The sequence below is a fragment of the Salvelinus sp. IW2-2015 genome, linkage group LG26, assembly GCF_002910315.2.
Source record: "Salvelinus sp. IW2-2015 linkage group LG26, ASM291031v2, whole genome shotgun sequence".
NCBI classification, from domain to species: Eukaryota; Metazoa; Chordata; class Actinopteri; order Salmoniformes; family Salmonidae; genus Salvelinus; species Salvelinus sp. IW2-2015.
The window spans coordinates 35,641,033-35,660,492 of record NC_036866.1 but is presented as its reverse complement, the minus strand read 5'-3'; the positions used below and the strand labels follow the sequence as shown (position 1 = coordinate 35,660,492).

Genomic DNA, 19,460 nt, shown 5'->3' with positions numbered 1-19,460 from the left:
GTTCATGGTTGCCGAAGAAGGGGGGGCAAGCTTGAGGTTCCTGTGCGGACTGACAGGCGGGGCTGAATTGAGGTAAACAGGAAGGACTCATACCCCATACCACGTATCGATGAGTCGCTGGACCTGTTAGGGGTTCCTCCTGTTCTCCTCACTAGACCTCCGCAGTGCTAACTGGGCAGGTGCCCCTCTCCCAGAGGCCGCAGAGCCAAACTGCGATTCTCCACTAACAGAGGACATGGCAGTTCAAGCGTCCTGGCTTTGCCTGTGCAGACGCTCCAGCTACTTTTGAGCGTCTTGCTGGACAGGTGGCTGCAGGATGGCAGTCCCCGCGACAGGCAGTGTCTGGCTATACTCGAGACATCCTGGCCCATGCAAGCTCCTCCAGTCAAGCCTCTGGGGGCGCTTACGGCGTGTGCTGGGAGAGGGTGGCTGCCCGCAGGTCTTGAAGCTCCAACCCCGAGAGAGAGTGGCCACTTCTGAGGAGAGAGGATGTCCCTTCTTGGGCCCACCGAGTGGGAGAGGAGGGGACTCAGCACCCATGGGAGGACAAGGTAGGGGCTGTTCAGAGACTGGCCCACCCCCACCGACCAGCGGTCAGCTGCAAGAGCTTCCTGGCCTGCCCTCGTACTACAGGAGGTTTGTACGGGGTTTCTTCAAGCAGTTGCTGCTCCAGCTGAAGCCGCCTGCTGCCGCAAGGACAAGGCTTTCAACTTTGGACAGTGCGAAGTGTAAGGAGGCGTTTCAACACCCTCAAACGTGCACCTGATCAGGGCCCCGGTGGGGGCTCGCCCACCCCTGACCTCACCTTGCCCTTTACCTCCTGGACACAGACGCGAGAGCAATGTGGGCATGTGTGGGTGCGGGCCCAGGTGCGGGCCAGGAGGGAGGAGAGAGTGGTTGGCGTAACTTCAGCAAAACATGGACAAACATGAGCGCCGTCTACTGTGTCACCGGCGGAGGAGCTCTTGGCTGTTGTGGCTTTCGTCAAACACTTTCAAGTACTACCTGGGATGGTTTGCCCTTTACGTAGAGGACTGACCACTCTGCTCTCCAGGGCTCATGTCTTTCAGAGAGCCAAGGGCAGGTGGCACGCTGGATTGGAGGAGCTTCAGCCGTATACTTCACGGTTGTGGCACAGGGCAGGGGCACGCCACTCCAACGCCGACGCCAGATGTCCCTCGCCCTGTACTGCAGACGGCTGCCGCACTGTGAACGGAAGAGAGGAGCGGGGAGAGAGAGCTGCGGGCGGAGGAGGGGTGTCTGGCCACAGTGTGTCGCACGGCGAGCGGGCCTGTCTGCTGTGAGCTGCAGACTGTCACGGTGGCGAATGGCGGCAGCAGCAGGGACGGGACACAGACCTACAGCCAGTGCTACAGTGGGTAGAGGCGCAGGTGAGGCCACCATGGGAAGACGGTGACAGCGCTTCACTGCGACCAGGAAGGTTGTGGATCAAGTTTGAGAGACTGCGGCTGGCTGGATGGCGTGCTACAGGCGGCATGGAGGAGTCAGCTTACGGGAGAGGAGAGTGGCAGGTGGTGGTCCCAAAAGCATTGCGGGAGCTGTGCTCCAGAGTACTCAGTGGGGGTGGGACTGGACACTGTGGTCACAAAAACACTGCGCCGTCTCTGCAGGCTTCTACTGGGGCAGCACAAGAGGGAGTGTGGGGACTTTTGTGCGCCGCTGTGACAACTGCACAGCGAGAAAGGGCGCCCCCAGGCCGCTCTCATGCTCAGCTCCAACAGTTCCCAGTGGGGGCTCCCATGGAAGAGGTGGAGTGGATGTAGTTGGGCCGTTCCCCACCACAGACAGTGGAAACCGCTGGGTGCTCACGCCATGGACTATTTCACAAAATGGCCCGAGGCCTATGCTCTGCCTGACCAGAGGCAGAGACCATCGTCGACGCCCTGACAGCGGGGATGTTCAGCAGGTTTGGAGCATGCAGAGTCCATCCACAGCGACCAAGGCAGAAAACTTTGAGTCCCGTGTGTTCGCCACCATGTGTGAGAGGCTGGTATGCACAAGACCGCACTACTTCCTCTCCATCCTCAAAGTGATGGCCTTGTGGAGCGCTTCAACAAAATCGCTTGGACAGCAGCTGGCCATCGTCTCTTCCCAAACACCAGCGTGACTGGGACAAGCACCCGCCTATGTCCTCATGGCATGCCGCTCCGCTGTCCAGACTCCACCTCCTGCACGCCTGCCCTCCTCATGCTGGGAAGAGAATCCGCACCCCTGCGGAGATGGCGTGTTGGTCGGCCCCTGATAGCCCTCATGTTCCTCCGGGGCCGGAGTATGCCCGGAGACTCCAGGACCGCCTGGAGACAGCCCACACCTTCGCCAGAGAGCAGCTGGTGAATGCAGGTGTGAGGCAGAAAAGGACTATGACGTGCACACCCGGGAAGGCACTTTGTGCTGGGAGAGCTGGTCTGGGTCTACAGCCCCCTAAAGGAAAAAAGGCAGATGCCCACAAGTTGGACAGTCACTGGGTGGGACCCTGCAGTGTCTGGAGGAGGGTAGGGGAGGGTTGTGTTGTACCGGGTGGCAGCTCCTCCCAGGGGAGAAAGGTGGCACTGCACCGGACAGGTTAGCCCCATACAGAGGGGCCTCTTCTCCCCAAACCCCAGGAACCCCACAATTCCCCTCTCTGGCAATGACATTCTCCAGGCACCACCCTCAGTGCCGCAGACAGGCTCCAGACAGCCCACTCCCCCTGTCTCCCCCCCTGTGTCACCGCGTGGTTCCCCAGAGCCACGGACTGTGATTACCCGTTCCCGCTTCCTTGTCCCCCATATCCCTGCCTTCATCCCCTGTTCCCAGAGGGCACTCTGCGACCATCACGCCACGCAGGCAAAGGAGACCTCCGGGTCGCTTCAGAGACTTTGTTTGTTCCCTCGGGGACGAGGGACTTTGTGGTGGGGGCTGGTTGTAGCGAACCGCACAGACAGCTGTGTGTTATGTGTTAGGCTAGGAGGTGGTTGTGTTGTACTGACCAGTACCCCGGGTCGCGGGGTCGACATGTCAATCAACCTTGCCTATCTGCCAATCACCAGGATGACGCACAGTCCTGCCCCCTACTGTCAGAGTCATTATTCCCTTCCCTTTCATGGGTGCCAGCTCACCTGTGACTGTGCGGAGCTGCACAGTTGTAGGCTCACACTGAGTCCAACCTGGCACAATATCTGGCCTCACCAGGGTTACTGTGGACCCAGTGTCCACCAGGGCGGAGCAGGGCACCCCCTCCACAGTGACAGGGACATGACAAAAGTCCCCAACACAGGTCCGGCCCACCACAACAACAGGCTCCATCCGCTTGCCCTCGTCTGCTTCTGGGGGAAGTGGAGCCTTGCTTCCCCCTCTGTGCCGGTGGGCTCCTCCTGAAGATGATGGTGGTTGGGATAGAAAGCCAGGGGTCCGCACTACCCGGTCTATGCGGACCCCGAGCCGTTTCCCTGAGCTCTGGGGGACATGGGGCAATCTCGGCGCAGATGGCCTGGCTGGCCACAACCCCAGCAGACCCTGGGACCAGGGCGTGTGTTTCGTGCCGCCTGTAGCGACACAGCACGAATGAGTTTTGTCATTTCGGCCACCCAAGCAGGCTTTTCCGGCTCCGGGCTGCTCTGCCCCCCAGCTCGCACAGAGGGTGTGTCTCCCTGCACCCCCACCAAAGCCCCAGCTGAAGCCCCAGCCCACACCAGCTCCCTCTCCAAAGCCATCTCCAAGGCTGTCTGCAATGACTCAGGATGAGCCAGCTGGGTCTGTATGCGCAGCTCCGTAGGAGAGAGCGCCTGTATGAACTGGTCCCGTGCTAGCTCGCTCTGCACGGAGGGGGGCATGTGAGCAYATGCCCGCCGAGAGAGGCTCTCAATGTCATTAGCTAGCACCCGTAGAGGCTCTCCAGGCTGCCTGCGTCTATTACTCAGTTCGGAGCGCAGTAGCCCGGGCTGTACACACTGTCCATAGCGCCTCCTCAGTGCTCCCACTAAAGCACCATAATCATGCCTGTCCTCGGGGCTAATCAATATCAAACAGGCCAGAGCTTCATCCGTGAGGCATAAAGCCAACTGCAGTGCCCTTTCTTCATCCGACCACCCCCTAAAATGAGCTAACAGTTCAAACTGAGCATGAAAAGCTTCCCAATCCGCCTTACCGGAATACTTCGGGGTCTTAACAGATACGGACGCAGCCGGGAACTGGGCGCCGCCATGTTTGTTTACATCCTGAGCCCCAGATTCCTCGTCACGCCGCGTCGACGTCACCACTTCGGTCCGCCCACCAGAATCCGCGMGAAATACAGTCGACGAAGCACTCATGCCCGCTTCAGCCGCCATCGCTCTAACGTCCTCCCTCAAGCGGCCTCTGCGCTCCGACGCCCTGGCGATCTCCTCAGACAGAACCCCCGACGTCCATTCACACGCACCTCCTTGGCCATAATCGTCCCCTACCTCCACCTTCACTTTCGGATTCCCTCGAAGCATTTTCAATCCCCGTTCTCACCTACGGTAGCTAGCCACATAAGTCAGCTAGCTAGCTGGCTAACTTGTATTAACCTTTTTCACTTCTGACACCAATGTAATGACCTGACTAGATCATAAATGAACAATTGTCCAGACAGAGGCTTGAGTTTGCGAATTTACGGTTTATTAAACCAACTTTACACAGGCTACTGTTTGGGCCGTAGCACACGCCAAATAGATGACAGATAACCCACAAGCCAATCGTGACCTTCTCTTGTGAAGCCCAGACGTAAGAGAGAGAGAACAAAGGCTGAACCTGGTCTTAACTTCCAATGCTCCACCCCCCTGCCCAACCCCCCTCCACGCCACTCCGCCAACCACCAGGATGCCCGGCATCAGAACATTCCAGGCATTCCCGTGATTGGCAGATAGCAGGTTGATTGACATGTCGGACCCCGCGAACACCGGGTACTGGTCAGTACAACACAACCACCTCCTAGCCTAACACATAACACACAGCTGTCTGTGCGGGTCGCTACATTATGTTCCCCAAACTTGAAACTCACGCGCTGCATATGTTTGCCAGTTAGGCTCTACACCCCTTGTAAAGCGGATTAATGTGCTTAATTTTAAGAAGTTATTTGGCCACTTTAGTTGTGATACAAACCTTATCAAAACATATAGGCCTATAGGCTAGGCTACATAAGGTGTGCGACTATGAAGTTGCCTTACTGCACACAAGCTGGGCATTATTCATATATATATCGTTCACAAGTGATAGGCTAATATTGTCACCCCTCAGACTGTTGATTTAATCTTTACATATAATAATAATAATATATGTGTGAAATTTGTTTTGATTTAGAATGGACCATTATCATGCACAAAAAATACATGTCATCTATGCACTTAAACACTGTTCCCGTGGTTCATTTTCATGCCAGCCAGATAGGCTATACTCCTGTTGTAAAGAGAAGCAATGTGCTTAGTATTAGGAAAATAGGCCTAGCCTATAGAAAGCTGATGGGATCCTCCTCTTTTTAATAGAAGCCATCACTCTTTTTTTCACTCAATTGCATAGCCTATAGAAATGTTGCGCAACATGAGCTTATGGGCTCTCATACAGTTTTTATTAGATTTGCGATCACATTTGCATTGATGTCAGAGTGATTAGAAGGCCAATAGAGTGCTGAGTACCAGGCAGGTTTGGTAGGCTACTAATGACCATCAAAAGCATCAGAGTTTGGAGAAGCCTAATTACCGTGACTAAATGGTCACATGGAATTTGACTGCCCTAATGGCAACAACCCTAAGACTAGCTGTGCTCTGCTATCCAAAATAATCAATTTGAGAGAATTGACCATGGAGGGGACAGGGACACCAGTACCTTCTTCGCGTGGAGGTCTCACCCCCACAGAAGCCCACCTCAACCCCACTGAGCCCACTCTCTCAGGCCTTTGCTACAGTTCATTACTCACACAGTAAGAGCCCCTTTCTACCTAACTGACTATCCTACAATATTAAATCTGTCACTGTCTAAATAACAAATATTTTCATGACTTAATGTTTTCCAGCCTGCTGCCTCTATCTGGCGTGATGCCTCACTGCAGGTGGCGGCCCAGTCACACTCTGAGGTCTCCAGTTGTGAGAAGTACTGGGAGTGCCAGTGCATACAGCTAGCTGGGATTCAGTACTACTACATCCATGTGGCTTTTGGCTTCCTGCCTCTTTCTTTTGGTGGTGGAAAAAGCAATCACTGAGGTCATAATTTTGACATTTTTTCATGAGGTACTTTTCACCTAGTGGTTGTATCTATAGATTTCCATATGAAAATAGCTTGTGCGCTGAGTATAGGATATCCTCAGCTGTCCGCTATTGACATTTTCAAGAATAGGAGGCCATTGCTGTTTAATGTACAGAATTACATGATAAATTTCTCTTCAGAGGAGGATTTACCTAACTTTACCTCATTTTATCAATGATTGACAGATGATTCTCTGTGTTATTTTTKAATCATGTCAGAGACGAAGGCCCGTTTTGTGGGCACTTTGACAGACTGCCATTTCAAATACACTAATGTGGATTTAACACAAAATAAATAAGACAGTACTAAGAAAGAGGACAATCAATACCTCTTAAATGGACATTAAATACCATTGGAAAAACACTGTACCTGGGATATGCAAATTGGCTTTGCTGCCGCAAAGCTACATTTAAACTAATCTGAGATGTTATCATCTGTCTTTCTTCTCTCCTCTCCCTTTTCCTCCCTCTCTCTCTCTCTCTGAAAATCTGATATCTAGTCTGCTGACATTTCTGCTTTTCTCCATGATTCATTTGGCAGATTGAACTTTGCAAATACTGTATGCTTTACAGTCATCCGGTCTATTTACAAGATAAACATCCTGCGCTAATATTATCTTTGGAAACAAGCTAGAGACGCATCGAGAGGCATCCTTAGCCTGCCGCGGATGCATCACTGTATTTGTAGTGTCAACAGAGCTGAATGAGTCCCGGAGTGAACCCATCAATACTCCATGTACAGAGCACTGCTGATGTGGCTTAGCGCTCTGTACGCTGGGGACTGGGACTCCATTCTGATCCAGAAGAGATTTGGATCAGTGTTAATTTTGAGGATATGTTGACGCTGGACACACATGGTGCTTTGGGTCTCTCATTGTGTCATACGCAATAACAACGTCGACAAAACGTCGACCGAACGTCTGAAAGAGACTGCATTAGAGCCTTTCTGCATGTGTTCTTCGAATGACATGGCTCTATATATCTACACTGACTCGCACTTCTGGACATCACAGATCGTTTCTCGGTTAAGTCAGCTGAAATTCGCTGAGGACAAGCATTCAACCACACTCTCAGACTGAACGGTGTGTCTCTTCAAATTAAGGGCCCACTCACTCACCCCCAAAAATGGCAGAATGACTACAGTATTTTGAAATGCCAGGGGAAGAGATACAGTACTGTGTATGGGCCTAAGATCATTATACAAGAGCTCACTACTCTCAAGTGGAAAAGGTTTTCACAAAAACATATACAGTGCCTTCGGAAAGTATTCAGACCACTTGACCTTTTCCACATTTTGTTACAGCCTTATTCTAAAATGGATTAAATAAATAAAACAGAAATACCTTATTTACATAAGTATTTAGACCCTTTGCTATGAGACTCGAAATTGAGCTCAGGTGCATCCTGTTTCCATTGATCATCCTTGAGATGTTTCTACAACTTGATTGGAGTCCACCTGTGGTAAATTCAATTGATTGGACATGATTTGGAAAGGCACAAACCTGTCTATATAAGGTCCCAAAGTTGACAGTGCATGTCAGAGCAAAAACAAAGCCATGAGGTTGAAGGAATTGTCCGTAGAGCTCCGAGACAGGATTGTGTCGAGGCACAGATCTGGGGAAGGATACCAAAACATTTCTGCAGCATTGAAGGTTCCCAAGAACACAGTGGCCTCCATCATTCTTAAATGGAAGAAGTTCAGAACCACCAAGACTCTTCCTAGAGCTGGTCGCCCGGCCAAACTGAGCAATCGGGGGAGAACGGCCTTGGTCAGGGAGGTGACCAAGAACCCGATGATCACTCTGACAGAGCTCCAGAGTTCCTCTGTGCAGATGGGAGAACCTTCCAGAAGAACAACCATCTCTGCAGCACTCCACCAATCAGGCCTTTATGGTAGAGTGGCCAGACGGAAGCCACTCCTCAGTAAAAGGCATATGAAGGCCCACTTGGAGTTTGCCAAAAGGCACCTAAAGACTCTCAGACCATGATAAACAAGATTCTCTTTGGTCTGAATGCCAATATCACGTCTGGAGGAAACCTGGCACCATCCCTACGGTAGGGACTGGGAGACTAGTCAGGATCGAGGCAAAGGTGAATGGAGCAAAGTAGAGAGAGATCCTTGATGAAAAACCGCTCCAGAGCGCTCAGGACCTCAGACTGGGGCAAAGGTTCACCTTCCAACAGGACAACGACCCTAAGCACACAGTCAAGACAACGTAGGTGTGGCTTCAGGACAAGTAAAAGGCCATGAGACATCTGTGGCATTGTATTGTGTGACAAAACTGCACATTTTAGAGTGGCCTTTTATTGTCCCTAGCACAAGGTGCACCTGTGTAATGATCATGCTGTTTAATCAGTTTCTTGATATGCCACACCTGTCAGGTGGATGGATTATCTTGGCAAAGGAGAAATGCTCACTACAGGGATGTAAACAAACTTGTGAACAAAATTTGAGAAAAATATGTAAATTTTCTGGGATCTTTTATTTCAGCTCATGAAACACGGGACCAACATTTGACATTTTACGTTTCTATATTATTTTAGTGCCTTCGGAAGGTATTCAGGCTTTGTTACATTACAACCTTATTCTAAAATGTATTTTTAAAAATGTAAAAATCCCTCGTCAATCTACACGCAATTCCCCATAATGACAAATCAAAAACAGGTTTTTAAAAATGTTTGAATTTTTTTATTTTAAATATCACATTTACATAAGTATTCAGACCCTTTATTTAGTACTTTGTTGAAGCACCTTTGGCAGAAATTACAGCCTCAAGTCTTCTTGGGTATCACGCTCCAAGCTTGGCACACCTGTATTTGGGAAGTTTCTCCCATTCTTCTCTGCAGATCCTCTCAAGGTCTGTCAGGTTGGTTGGGGAATGTTGCTGCTGAGCTATTTTCAGGTCTCTCCAGAGATGTTCGATCGGGTTCAAGTTTGGGCTCTGGCTGGGTCACTTGGAATAGCCTAATCAAAGTCCAGACCTAATCCCAATTGAGATGTTGTGGCAGGACTTGAAACGAGCTGTTCAAGCCTGAAAACCCACAAATGTCGCTGAGTTAAAGCAGTTCTGCATGCAAGAGTGGCCCAAAATTCCTCCACAGTGATGTGAGAGACTGATCAACAACTACAGGAAGCATTTGGTTGCAGTCATTGCAGCTAAAGTTGGCACTGGCCACTGAGTGTATATGCTGTATTCTAGTCATGGCTCATCCTATATCACTTCTGGATTATGTGTGTTAATTTAAAAAAWATATATTTCTAGGTATTACTGCACTGTTGGATCTAGAAACACAAGCATTTCTCTGCAAACTTGTGTACGCGACCAATAAGCTTTGATTTGATACCTACATCTTATTTTTTATTTCAAAAAAATATTTATTTTGACAGGGAAGACATATTGAGACCTAGGTCTCTTTTCCAAATGTGCCCTGTATAATACAATATAAAATACATATACATAATACATATATACACATTAGAATTCAAAAACACTTACAACAGATTTCATGGGGAAAGAAGACAGATGTTTCATAGTATTCCTGAAAGCATATGTGTATCTCCTTAAATAGTTTGAATAATGGACCGATTTTGAATACTCTGACATTGACTTCGTTATCAGGACTTCTGTGGTACATCTTGAAAGGCAAATCATATTTTCATGGATGCTTCATGTGTAATTTCTCTGCTGGGGTAAAGTGAGACCTGAGTGGTCTAACTCTAACCCTCACCCCCCCCCCACCCCCCCACACACACATAAACACATAAACACAACATATGTAAAAGGTTGTGTAAAAACCCAATCTAAGTCTGAGTGTACTCACTGAGTTCTGAGATGCTGCCTACGCGTGTGGCTAGCAGGCACTGCTCGATGGAGCGTAGCTCCGACTGACTGTAGGCGTGGCCCTCCCCACTCTTCCCTGACCGTTGCAGAGTCAGGCTCTCTGGTAGGCTTAGCACACCTGGAGGAGGGAGAGAGGGAAAGTAAGGGGAGAGACACAGAGAGAGAGAGAGAGAGAGAGAGAGAGAGAGAGAGAGAGAGAGAGAGAGAGAGAGAGAGAGAGAGAACAAGAGTAGGATGAAAGGGAAGAAGAGGAAGGAGGAGAGAGACAGGTGGTTAAGAGCAGACAAATGCATAAAAACAGTAGACACTCATGATGGATCAATCCTTTTTGTATCACAAAATGTAAACTAAGCTAAAAGTAGAAAATTACAATAATCCTATGCAGGAAGAATAATACAGCACAAGTGGGTACTTTTGTATTGAGGAGAAGTGACTTTTCCATTGCAGGAAAGCCTAATGTTCATTAAATATGTCAGTTTGTACTGCACTGCAACAGGTGAACAGTTTGGCCCAAAGCTCATGGTCAGCCATCTTTGTGGAGGGGACATTGAGGAGTGCATATCTTGTACTGTATTGTGTTTCTGTCTACGCAAGCAGTCACTGTGTGTGAGGAACAACACCTGGCAGTCACTGTGTGTGAGGAACAACACCTGGCAGTCACTGTGTGTGAGGAACAACACCTGGCAGTCTCTGTCGATGAGCTAGGGTGTAATTGTTTGTTGTTTACAACTCGAGGCATTGGAGCAGGGAGAGGATAGACTTCATCCCCTCAATTTCAGAAATGTCCCATTTGACTGCCTGTGCTTCATAAGAGTATTATTGCTTAGAGATTTAAAAAAGAAAATGTTATAAGATGATTTGTTATGATGTGGGATGGTGCCTGCTTTGATTTGACTGTCTACCAGGTAAACTCTACCTGTTGCCGAATTTATGTCCAAACATTTGCTATTATGCTGCGTACGCGCTGGATTGGGTGCCGATTCATATCTAGTTTAAAGGCGCCAATTAGGGCACAGGGGTTTACTTTCTTCCTATTTTGTTACTTTGATAATATGCTGTACATGTAAGAGCTGTTTTATTTTAAGTTGATTAATTGTACGGCAGTTGGATTTGGAATGCCATCGCATTTATTACGGCTACTGTGATGTATTTTAGAGAGATAATGTCTCCTTTCTAGTTAAGGGAGTTGGTATGACCCAATCCAGGTGAGACGGTTACCAACTGGTATTTATGTCTGTCTGTTTCAGGAAGGGGGTAGACTGCTGCTGATAGTTATCTCTCTGTCTCCGTCCGCCATTTTCAATACAAGATGCTTGTTGTGAGGCATTCTTAAGTGCAGCTCAGCGGTAAATAGCTGTAATATAATGTATAGAGTGTTTGCTAAACAGTTTAATAATCTAGCTTTTCTTGTTTTTGTGGATCCATTCTGGATATTCATGTCGACTTCCATCATGGAAGACACCTAACTTTATCACAATTCCACACCTGCTTATTGTGTTCTTTATTAAGATTTGAACCATCAGGTGGCCATGTTAAATTATAGTTCCTCATTTAAAATACGTCTATTTAGCTCTGCAGATATCAGGGTATGTGCTTATATTTCTATGTTGTAACTATACCTCTCAGTTTGGCTCAGATGGAGTGTTCTACCTAAACTAATATCGTGGAGGCAGTTTCATCTTGGCTGCTGCCACAAAGCACATTAGTCATTCTCCCCTGCTCAGGGGAAGATGAGGCAGATTGCTTTCCGTCACATTTCAGACTTCCACATTTAATATTTTTCCACAGCAGCGCAGTGCTGCTACTGCTTCCCCCCACTCACCACTCACACCTGCAGTGTGTCAAATAAAAAAAATGGCTGTAACCAATGGCTCTATTCTCTCCAAGCAGAGGGGAAACACTTCCTCATTCTCAATATGCAGCTAATTCAATTGACTTGCTGCCTAGCCCTGCAGTATACAGTACACTAGTCATCAGTCTCCAAGGAATAAACAGGCTTTAAGGGAATTTAGTAATCCTCCTCTGACCCATTGGACATGATTAGACTAATGTGTTACATATATTAAATGATCTGAGGCCTCTGTTTTGAGAGTCCAAACATTTCTTMTTTTTTTGTTTTTCTCCTTCAGGGTCGCGATGGTCAGAATATTGAACTGATGAAACTCAGTCACCATGGAGATGGAGGGCTGTGACGCAGGTAGAACAGGTGTTGTGTGATGCAGACCCACAGTGCACTGCTCAGTGTCCATGACCCCTCACATTGTACACCTCAGTCAGGTACACTACCTTGGACCACGTACAAACACATGTCCGTCTAACAAAGGACACTAGACCCAGTCATCTGCTATATTAGGATAGGGTCAGATGTCTGATGCAGCACCAACCAAACCTAACTTTACAGTACCAACCAATGCCTTGGGGAAAGACCCTTACAGGTAGCCTGGTCCCAGATCTGTTTGTGCAAATCATGACAATGACTGTAGGTGTTGGCAATAGAGCACAACCAGATCTGGGACCAGGCTACCTTACAGTAGACCAATGGCAAAGAAACAACCAATTTTCCTTCAACAACCACCTGGGCATATCATGGAGGTCTCTGAAATACCTTCTTTAATATCGTTCTAGATGACAATGTGGGCCCTTTAACTGCAGCGTGTGCGAAGCTCCAAGTAATCCAGCTTCAAGCACTTAAAGCAGTGTGGGGCTGTCCTGGCATCTCTCCCCGCGCCCTCGCCTGCCAGCACTTTCACACCATTATATACAGTACCTAGCTAAATGGGGATCTCAGGGAGAGCTGTTAGGCTACCACATGTACCTCCAACTTTGACATGCAGTGATTTATCAAAACACCAATCATTTGTGTGGGGAGAGTAAAAACAGCCGCATTTTTCTGGGGGTAAGTTTCTAGTATCGTGCACTAAAACCTAGAAAAGGCAACACCAAGAGGACTCAGGGGGATGCTATGAGTTCCAAAAACACTAAAGTGTAGGGGCAGCAGTCTAAGGCACTGCATCGCAGTATGAGATGTGTTACTACAGACCCAGGTTCATTCCCGGGCTGTGTCACAACCAGCCATGGTCGGGAGGTCCATAGGACGGTGCACAATTGGCCCGTGTCATCTGTCTTAGGTGTGGGTTTGGCCATGGGGGCTTTACTTGGCTCATCGTGCCCTAGTAATTCCTTGTGTTGGGCCAGGTGCCTGCAGGCTGACCCCGGTCGCCAGTTGAATGGTGTTTCCTCTGACACATTGGTTAAGCTGGCGGGTGGTTAGGCGGGTCATGTTTCGGAGGACTCATGACCACCTTCGCAGCGATGAGACAAGATTGAAAGATAAACAATTTAAAAAAAGGGGGGGTAAAGTACAAAAAATATATATAAATAGATAAAAACACTGAAGTGTCACCTTGATTCCCCATAACCTTTATTTAACTAGGCAAGTCATAAGCTTGGCTGTGCTGGCTGGCACCCTTTCCCCAGAGGACCACAACATGCAGGACATGACCTGAACATCCACTTAGCCCATTGGTGTCCATCAGCCTGTGCCAGACCTGAGACTGGAGGGAAGAAGAGAAGGAGAGAAAAGGGCCAGACATACTGATGAGCGAGTTAAGACTCCTTCCTGTTCTCTCTCGGCTCCCTCTGTCTATCTCTCCATCCCTTGGCCGTCCTTCAGTCAGGCCAACACAGTTCTGCTGGAGCTGGACAGGCTTTACTCAGAAGATCATTGAAAAGTCAGGATTACCGAGGGGCTCTAGAGAGTTGTTTACTGTGAAACTTGGCCAAAGTAAAGACCTGTATCAATGTCCTGAAGCAAAAAAATGTGGTTTCCTCCGTTTTTGAGCCTGTCATTTTCCAATGTCCTCAAAATGTATTAATTGATTTATATGTGGGAGTGTTTGCTTGAAAAACACCTTGCAAATGTGCAAATTAGCTTTTGGCAGTAACTTCCCTGACGTTACTATGACGCAGGGTGCAGAATCATGCAGTGATGGTGCAGCACCAGCTGACAGTGAAGTGCAGGCTGCTCACAGGCTTGGCTGTGGCAAGGTGACTCACTGCATTCTAATGCAAACCAGTGAAGCAACAGCCCGCAGGGAAGAACTGCTCGAGTTCTTACACACACACCAGCCACAACCACAATACAGTACCCACTTTCTCTCTCTCTGTGCGTGACAAAAAGCCATGCCAGCACTCCTCTCCTGATGATGTCCCTGTCACTGTGCTGTGGATTAAACCTGGCAATATTCAGCCATCGGAGAGCAGATGATTAACTTGTATTGTCTGAAGTTGTTGTTTTACAAATGACAGAGGAATCTGTTTTGCAATGACAGAGGTCCCTCTAACATTTGGTGGCAGCAGTGGGATCCAGTAACCACAGGGTATCACCTGTCCAGCCATTGAGTGTTACTGGTTTGAAAAACCAGGCATTTGAAAAATAAATTTCAGCCTTTGCATCTATTTGCCTTTAACTACACTCTTACAAAAAAAGGTTCCCAAAAGTGTTCTTCGGCTGTCCCCATAGGAGAACCCTTTTTGGTTCTAGGTAGAACCCTTTTTGGTTTGAGTTAGAACCCTTTTGGGTTCCATGTAGAACCATCTGTGGAAAGGGTTCTACCTGGAACCAAAAAGGTTGTACCTGGAACCAAAAAGGGTTCTTCAAAGGGTTTAATATATGTATTGAGACTGGAGACTGGAGACTGGAATATATATATATATTAACCTTTAACCTTTATTTAACTAGACAAGTCAGTTAAGAACAAATTGTTATTTACAATGACGGCCTACCCCGGCCAAAACCAGACGACACTGGGCCAATTGTGCGCCGCCCTATGGCACTCCCAATCACAGTCGGATGTGATACAGCCTGGAATCAAACCAGGGACCGTAGTGACACATCTTGCACAGAGATGCAGTGCCTTAGACCGCCGCCCCACTTGGGAGCTGTGGTGACAGCTGAAGAACCCTTTTAGGTACTAGATAGCACATTTTTTTCTAACAGTGTACCTGTGCCAAGTGACTGCTATTGCTATTAAAATTATCCACATGTGTGAGCAACTGAGTCATAAGGTTTAATGCATGAGAGAGAGAGAGAGAGAGAGAGAGAGAGAGAGATCCTCCAGGCAAGCCACTCTTTACTGAAGGATGAATACATTTATGTGTACAGGAGCCCCCCATCTCTCTATGATGAATGCTTAGTACTCAATAATAGGGATGTTTTAAAGTGGACAGTCTCATACAGCCTCATAGAAAAGATCTGGGACATTAAAAGCAATGGTTTGGAACACTGAGTCTGTTCTACTGCAACTGGGAGTACATAGTAGTTACAGTAACTTTTAAATGTAAAAAAACTATTACTGTTTACTTTGCCGATCTCACTAAAACATTGACTATGAACTCATTGCTGAAGTAATCAATGTTATGAGCACACGTCCATCTGAGCTACTATATAGGCTTAATAGAAGAAAAACAACAACCAAAATGTAGGGAGAAAAGCGGGAACAGAGCACGGTTACTACAGTAGGCTGAGGTGCACCATTGCAGTATGCAGTCTCACTTTCCCCATCATTTGAAGAAGTAATATCACATGCCAATGCGGTCATAACTGTCCTAGCTGTGTTGTCTATCTCTACCGCCCCCTGTCTGTAGGGCTGAATGCCTAGCATGCAGGGGCAGGGACAGGCCCTGCCTCTCTGACTTTCCCAGACTTGACTGTTGGAGTTGTGACTTCGATGTGGCTTTACCCTGCACTTAAATCTATTTTAGAGGGATGCACGGAGCCTGGTTCTCCCCCAGAAAACTCTGCAGGTCCATGGGACTAGTTTCCCTAGGTTTCTCCACAGAGCAGGGACGACACTGAAATAGAGAACTCTCTGTCTGCTAAGTCACTCTGTCCTCTGTGTACTGTGCACAATGTTGCAGGGGATATTGAAGATGAATAATGTAACTTGTAATAATGTGAATTGTTCATGTGACTTGAACAAAATAAAAAGAGATCGAGAGAGAGAAAGAGAGAGAGCGAGAGAGAGAAAGAGAGAGAGTGAGCGAAAGAGAAATGTCTATATGTAAAAACACATGAAAAAAGAAGAATAAGGTAGAGAGAGAGAAAGACAGAGAAAACAGAGAAAGAGACAGAGAGAGAGTATTTCCTATTCTACCTTTACATCTTTGCAGATTCAGGGCCCTATAAAATCCTTGACGCTGAGAACGCCGGACGAAATCACGGAATCCAGACATTAAAACGTAATTCAACAATATTCAAAAAAATGTTGAACTTAGTAGGAAATCTACTAAACGTATTGAATTTAATATTATAAAAAAATTATACTAATAACAATAATTTGCCCAAGATTATGATAAGATATTAACAAAATGGATAAGTGTTTTCCTTCAACTTTCTGAAGAGGCAATGGCGCAGGAATGGCCCTGTCTGTGTATGCACGTTTGTCTACCACTTTGTGTAGCCATTAGCGATGATGCTTATGTGATGACTGGTAGATGGAAAGGCACTCCCAAAAACCTTCTCAAGTCAATGTTAACTAGCTACAAAGTACCCTATGCCTACCTGGCAGAATGATATCATGATTATTTGCATCCATCCAGTGGCGATTTCTTTAGCCAATTCTGCAATCACGTGTGCTTCAGAAACACCTCTACCCAAGCAAGTCTCGTCAAGGGTATCTACACCCAAAAATGTACATTTCGTAGAGTTTTTACACAGACCTCAAAAGTAGTTTTCTGATATGGTTTAATCATTGTTGTGGACATAGAAAAACAACAAAATTGGATGTTCTATTAGAAATGTGTGACTCAAACTGGGAAAAAACCCCAGAGAAAACTGAATTCAGGAAAAAAATCTACGTAATCAGGTAAAAAATGTAACAGATTTTATATGGCCCTACAGATTGTACTGTATCAAGTATGTGGACACCTGCTTGTCGAACATCTCATTCCAAAATCATGGGCATTAATATGGAGTTGGTCCCCCCTTTGCTCCTATGACAGCCTCCACTCTACTGGGAAGGCTTTCCACTAGATGTTGGAACATTGCTGCGGGAATTTGCTTCCATTCACCCAAGAGCATTAGTGAGGTCGGGCACTCATGTTGGGCGATTAGGCCTGGCTCGCAGTTGGCGTTCCAATTCATCCCAAAGGTGTTTGATGGGGTTGAGGTCAGAGCTCTGTTCAGGCCAGTCAAGTTCTTTCACACCGATCTTGACAAACCATTTCTGTATGGACCTCGCTTTGTGCACGGGGGCATTGTCGTGCTGAAACAGGAAAGGGCAGCCCCAGACCATTATTCCTCCTCCAGTTGGCACTATGCATTCATCTGTTGAACTGCCAGATGGTGAAGCGTGATACATCACTCCAGAGAACGCGTTTCCACTGCTCCAGAGTCCAATGGCGGCGAGCTTCACACCACTCCAGCCCGACACATGGCATTGCGTATGGTGACCTTAGGTTTGTGACGTTGCTTCCAGAGGCAGTTTGGAACTCAGTAGTGAGTGTTGCAACCGAGGACAGACAATTTTTGCACGCTACGTGCTCCTAGACGTTTCCACTTCACAATAACAGCACTTACAGATGACCGGGGCAGCTCGAGCAGGGCAGAAATTTTACGAACTGACTTGTTGGAAAGGTAGTATCCTATGACGGTGCCACGTTGAAAGTCACTGAGCTCTTCAGTAAGGCCATTCTACTGCCAATGTTTGTCTATGGAGATGGCTGTGTGCTTGATTTTATACACCTGTCAGCAACGGGTGTGGCTGAAATAGCCAAATCCACTAATTTGAAGGGGTGTCCACACACATGTATATATATAGTGTATGTCTGTAAGGGGTTAACCCTGATACTGCACATGGTCTCCAGTGGGATATGGAGCTGGCCCACTCTGGGCTCTAACATCGCCCTGCCAGAACAGATGGTGGCCATATGTATACAGAGAGGGATCAGACATGATGGAGCTAGCCTGAGAAACAGTGATGTAGAAAGTAAGAGAGGAGGGAAAACAGAACATACAGTGCAGTAGATGACAGCTTTATTCTCTCTCATGCGTTGATATTTGTAGTGGTAGAAATACAGCTGTGAGTGAAATGTCTAGAGTTGGATCTGAGTTAGAGGAGAGGGACACATGCCTGGGATGACTGTACAAGTGCTGGAGTATGGTCTTCGCCTGGGATACCCAGCAACCACAGTACGGTCTATGACGGCCACCGACCACAAATCTTTAATGGGTTAGTACTGTACCAGCCACAGGAATGTGTTTGGAGTTGGAGGTTACAACCACTCTGACGGAGTTAGATCACACATGCCCTGGGAGAAAAGATCTCTACACATACACGTGTCTGCTTGGATGAGTAATAGAACACGGTCTAGGGAGAGAGCATTTCAACACGCTATCAGCCACACACATATTGTAAACACGCACATACTGTACATACACATTCACACGCAAGCACACGCACATATGTATGCACACACAAACGCATGCACACCACACGCGCATGCATGCCAGCACACGCACGAAGAAACATAGACTACGACACAGAAATAAGTATGCATCAAACTGTGCATAGTAGTAGTCTATACATCCCAGTAAGGAGAATAATGTGACATTTTTGCTTACAGTAACGCGTTCATTTGAAACGTCCATTTAAATTTCAACCAACCAGGATCTCACACAGACACACACAACGGGTACTATCTCCACATGCACAAACAGACAGCAACAAAAGTCATGAATTCCACCTGTCAAGCATTCAAAGCTTTCTGCTTCTTTCAACCTTGTTGCACTGGAAGAGTGGGTTGCCACCTGGAGAGAGCCATGCGAATGAAGAATACATTCAGTCCTTTGTACCCGTTTGCAAGCCAGTACAATTTCCATTACATCTGAAAACTCCCCTACTGCTCAGTATATAAAGGGCCAGGAAAGAAACAGAATTTGGGGGAATTGTGTAGCATTGAAAAAAGGAACTTCCAATATGCCCTTGTGGCGACATAAATGGCAAAGGAAATGAGAGTGCATACATGTGTAACAATTTATATTCCAAAGGAATATATAGACAGTCATTTGACAATACACCAACCATTTGATTCCAATAGTTATGGCGTCACGGACCATTGACTTAGATGGAAAGCCTCTCTATACTTCCATACTGTCTGATCCTAGTACACCATTCACCCAAAGTTCATCTAGTCTCCTCTCTCATCTTGACTAGCCTGTTTCCAAATCTGGTTGTGCTTTCTTGCCAACTCCCATGGTCATTGTCACACCAAACAACGGCCATAGGAGTAAACAGATCTGGGGGGCCAGACTACCTCTTGACAGCATGTTGATGAGATATCCTGTCTGTTTCAATGAACA

At 47.3% G+C, this 19,460-nt stretch overlaps 1 protein-coding gene and 1 long non-coding RNA gene across 3 annotated transcripts in view; both read right to left on the bottom strand.

Moving 5' to 3' along the window:
• The window catches only part of LOC139023065 (uncharacterized), a 234,347-nt gene that overhangs the window by 77,569 nt on the left and 137,318 nt on the right, over positions 1-19,460 (bottom strand). The window lies entirely within an intron of this gene.
• The window catches only part of btbd11b (BTB (POZ) domain containing 11b), a 138,492-nt gene that overhangs the window by 34,660 nt on the left and 84,372 nt on the right, over positions 1-19,460 (bottom strand). For both annotated transcript variants that reach the window (XM_023971390.1, XM_023971391.1), the window contains exon 2: positions 10,080-10,217. In XM_023971390.1, the coding sequence (XP_023827158.1) occupies positions 10,080-10,217 (138 nt within the window). The remainder of the gene's footprint in view (positions 1-10,079; positions 10,218-19,460) is intronic.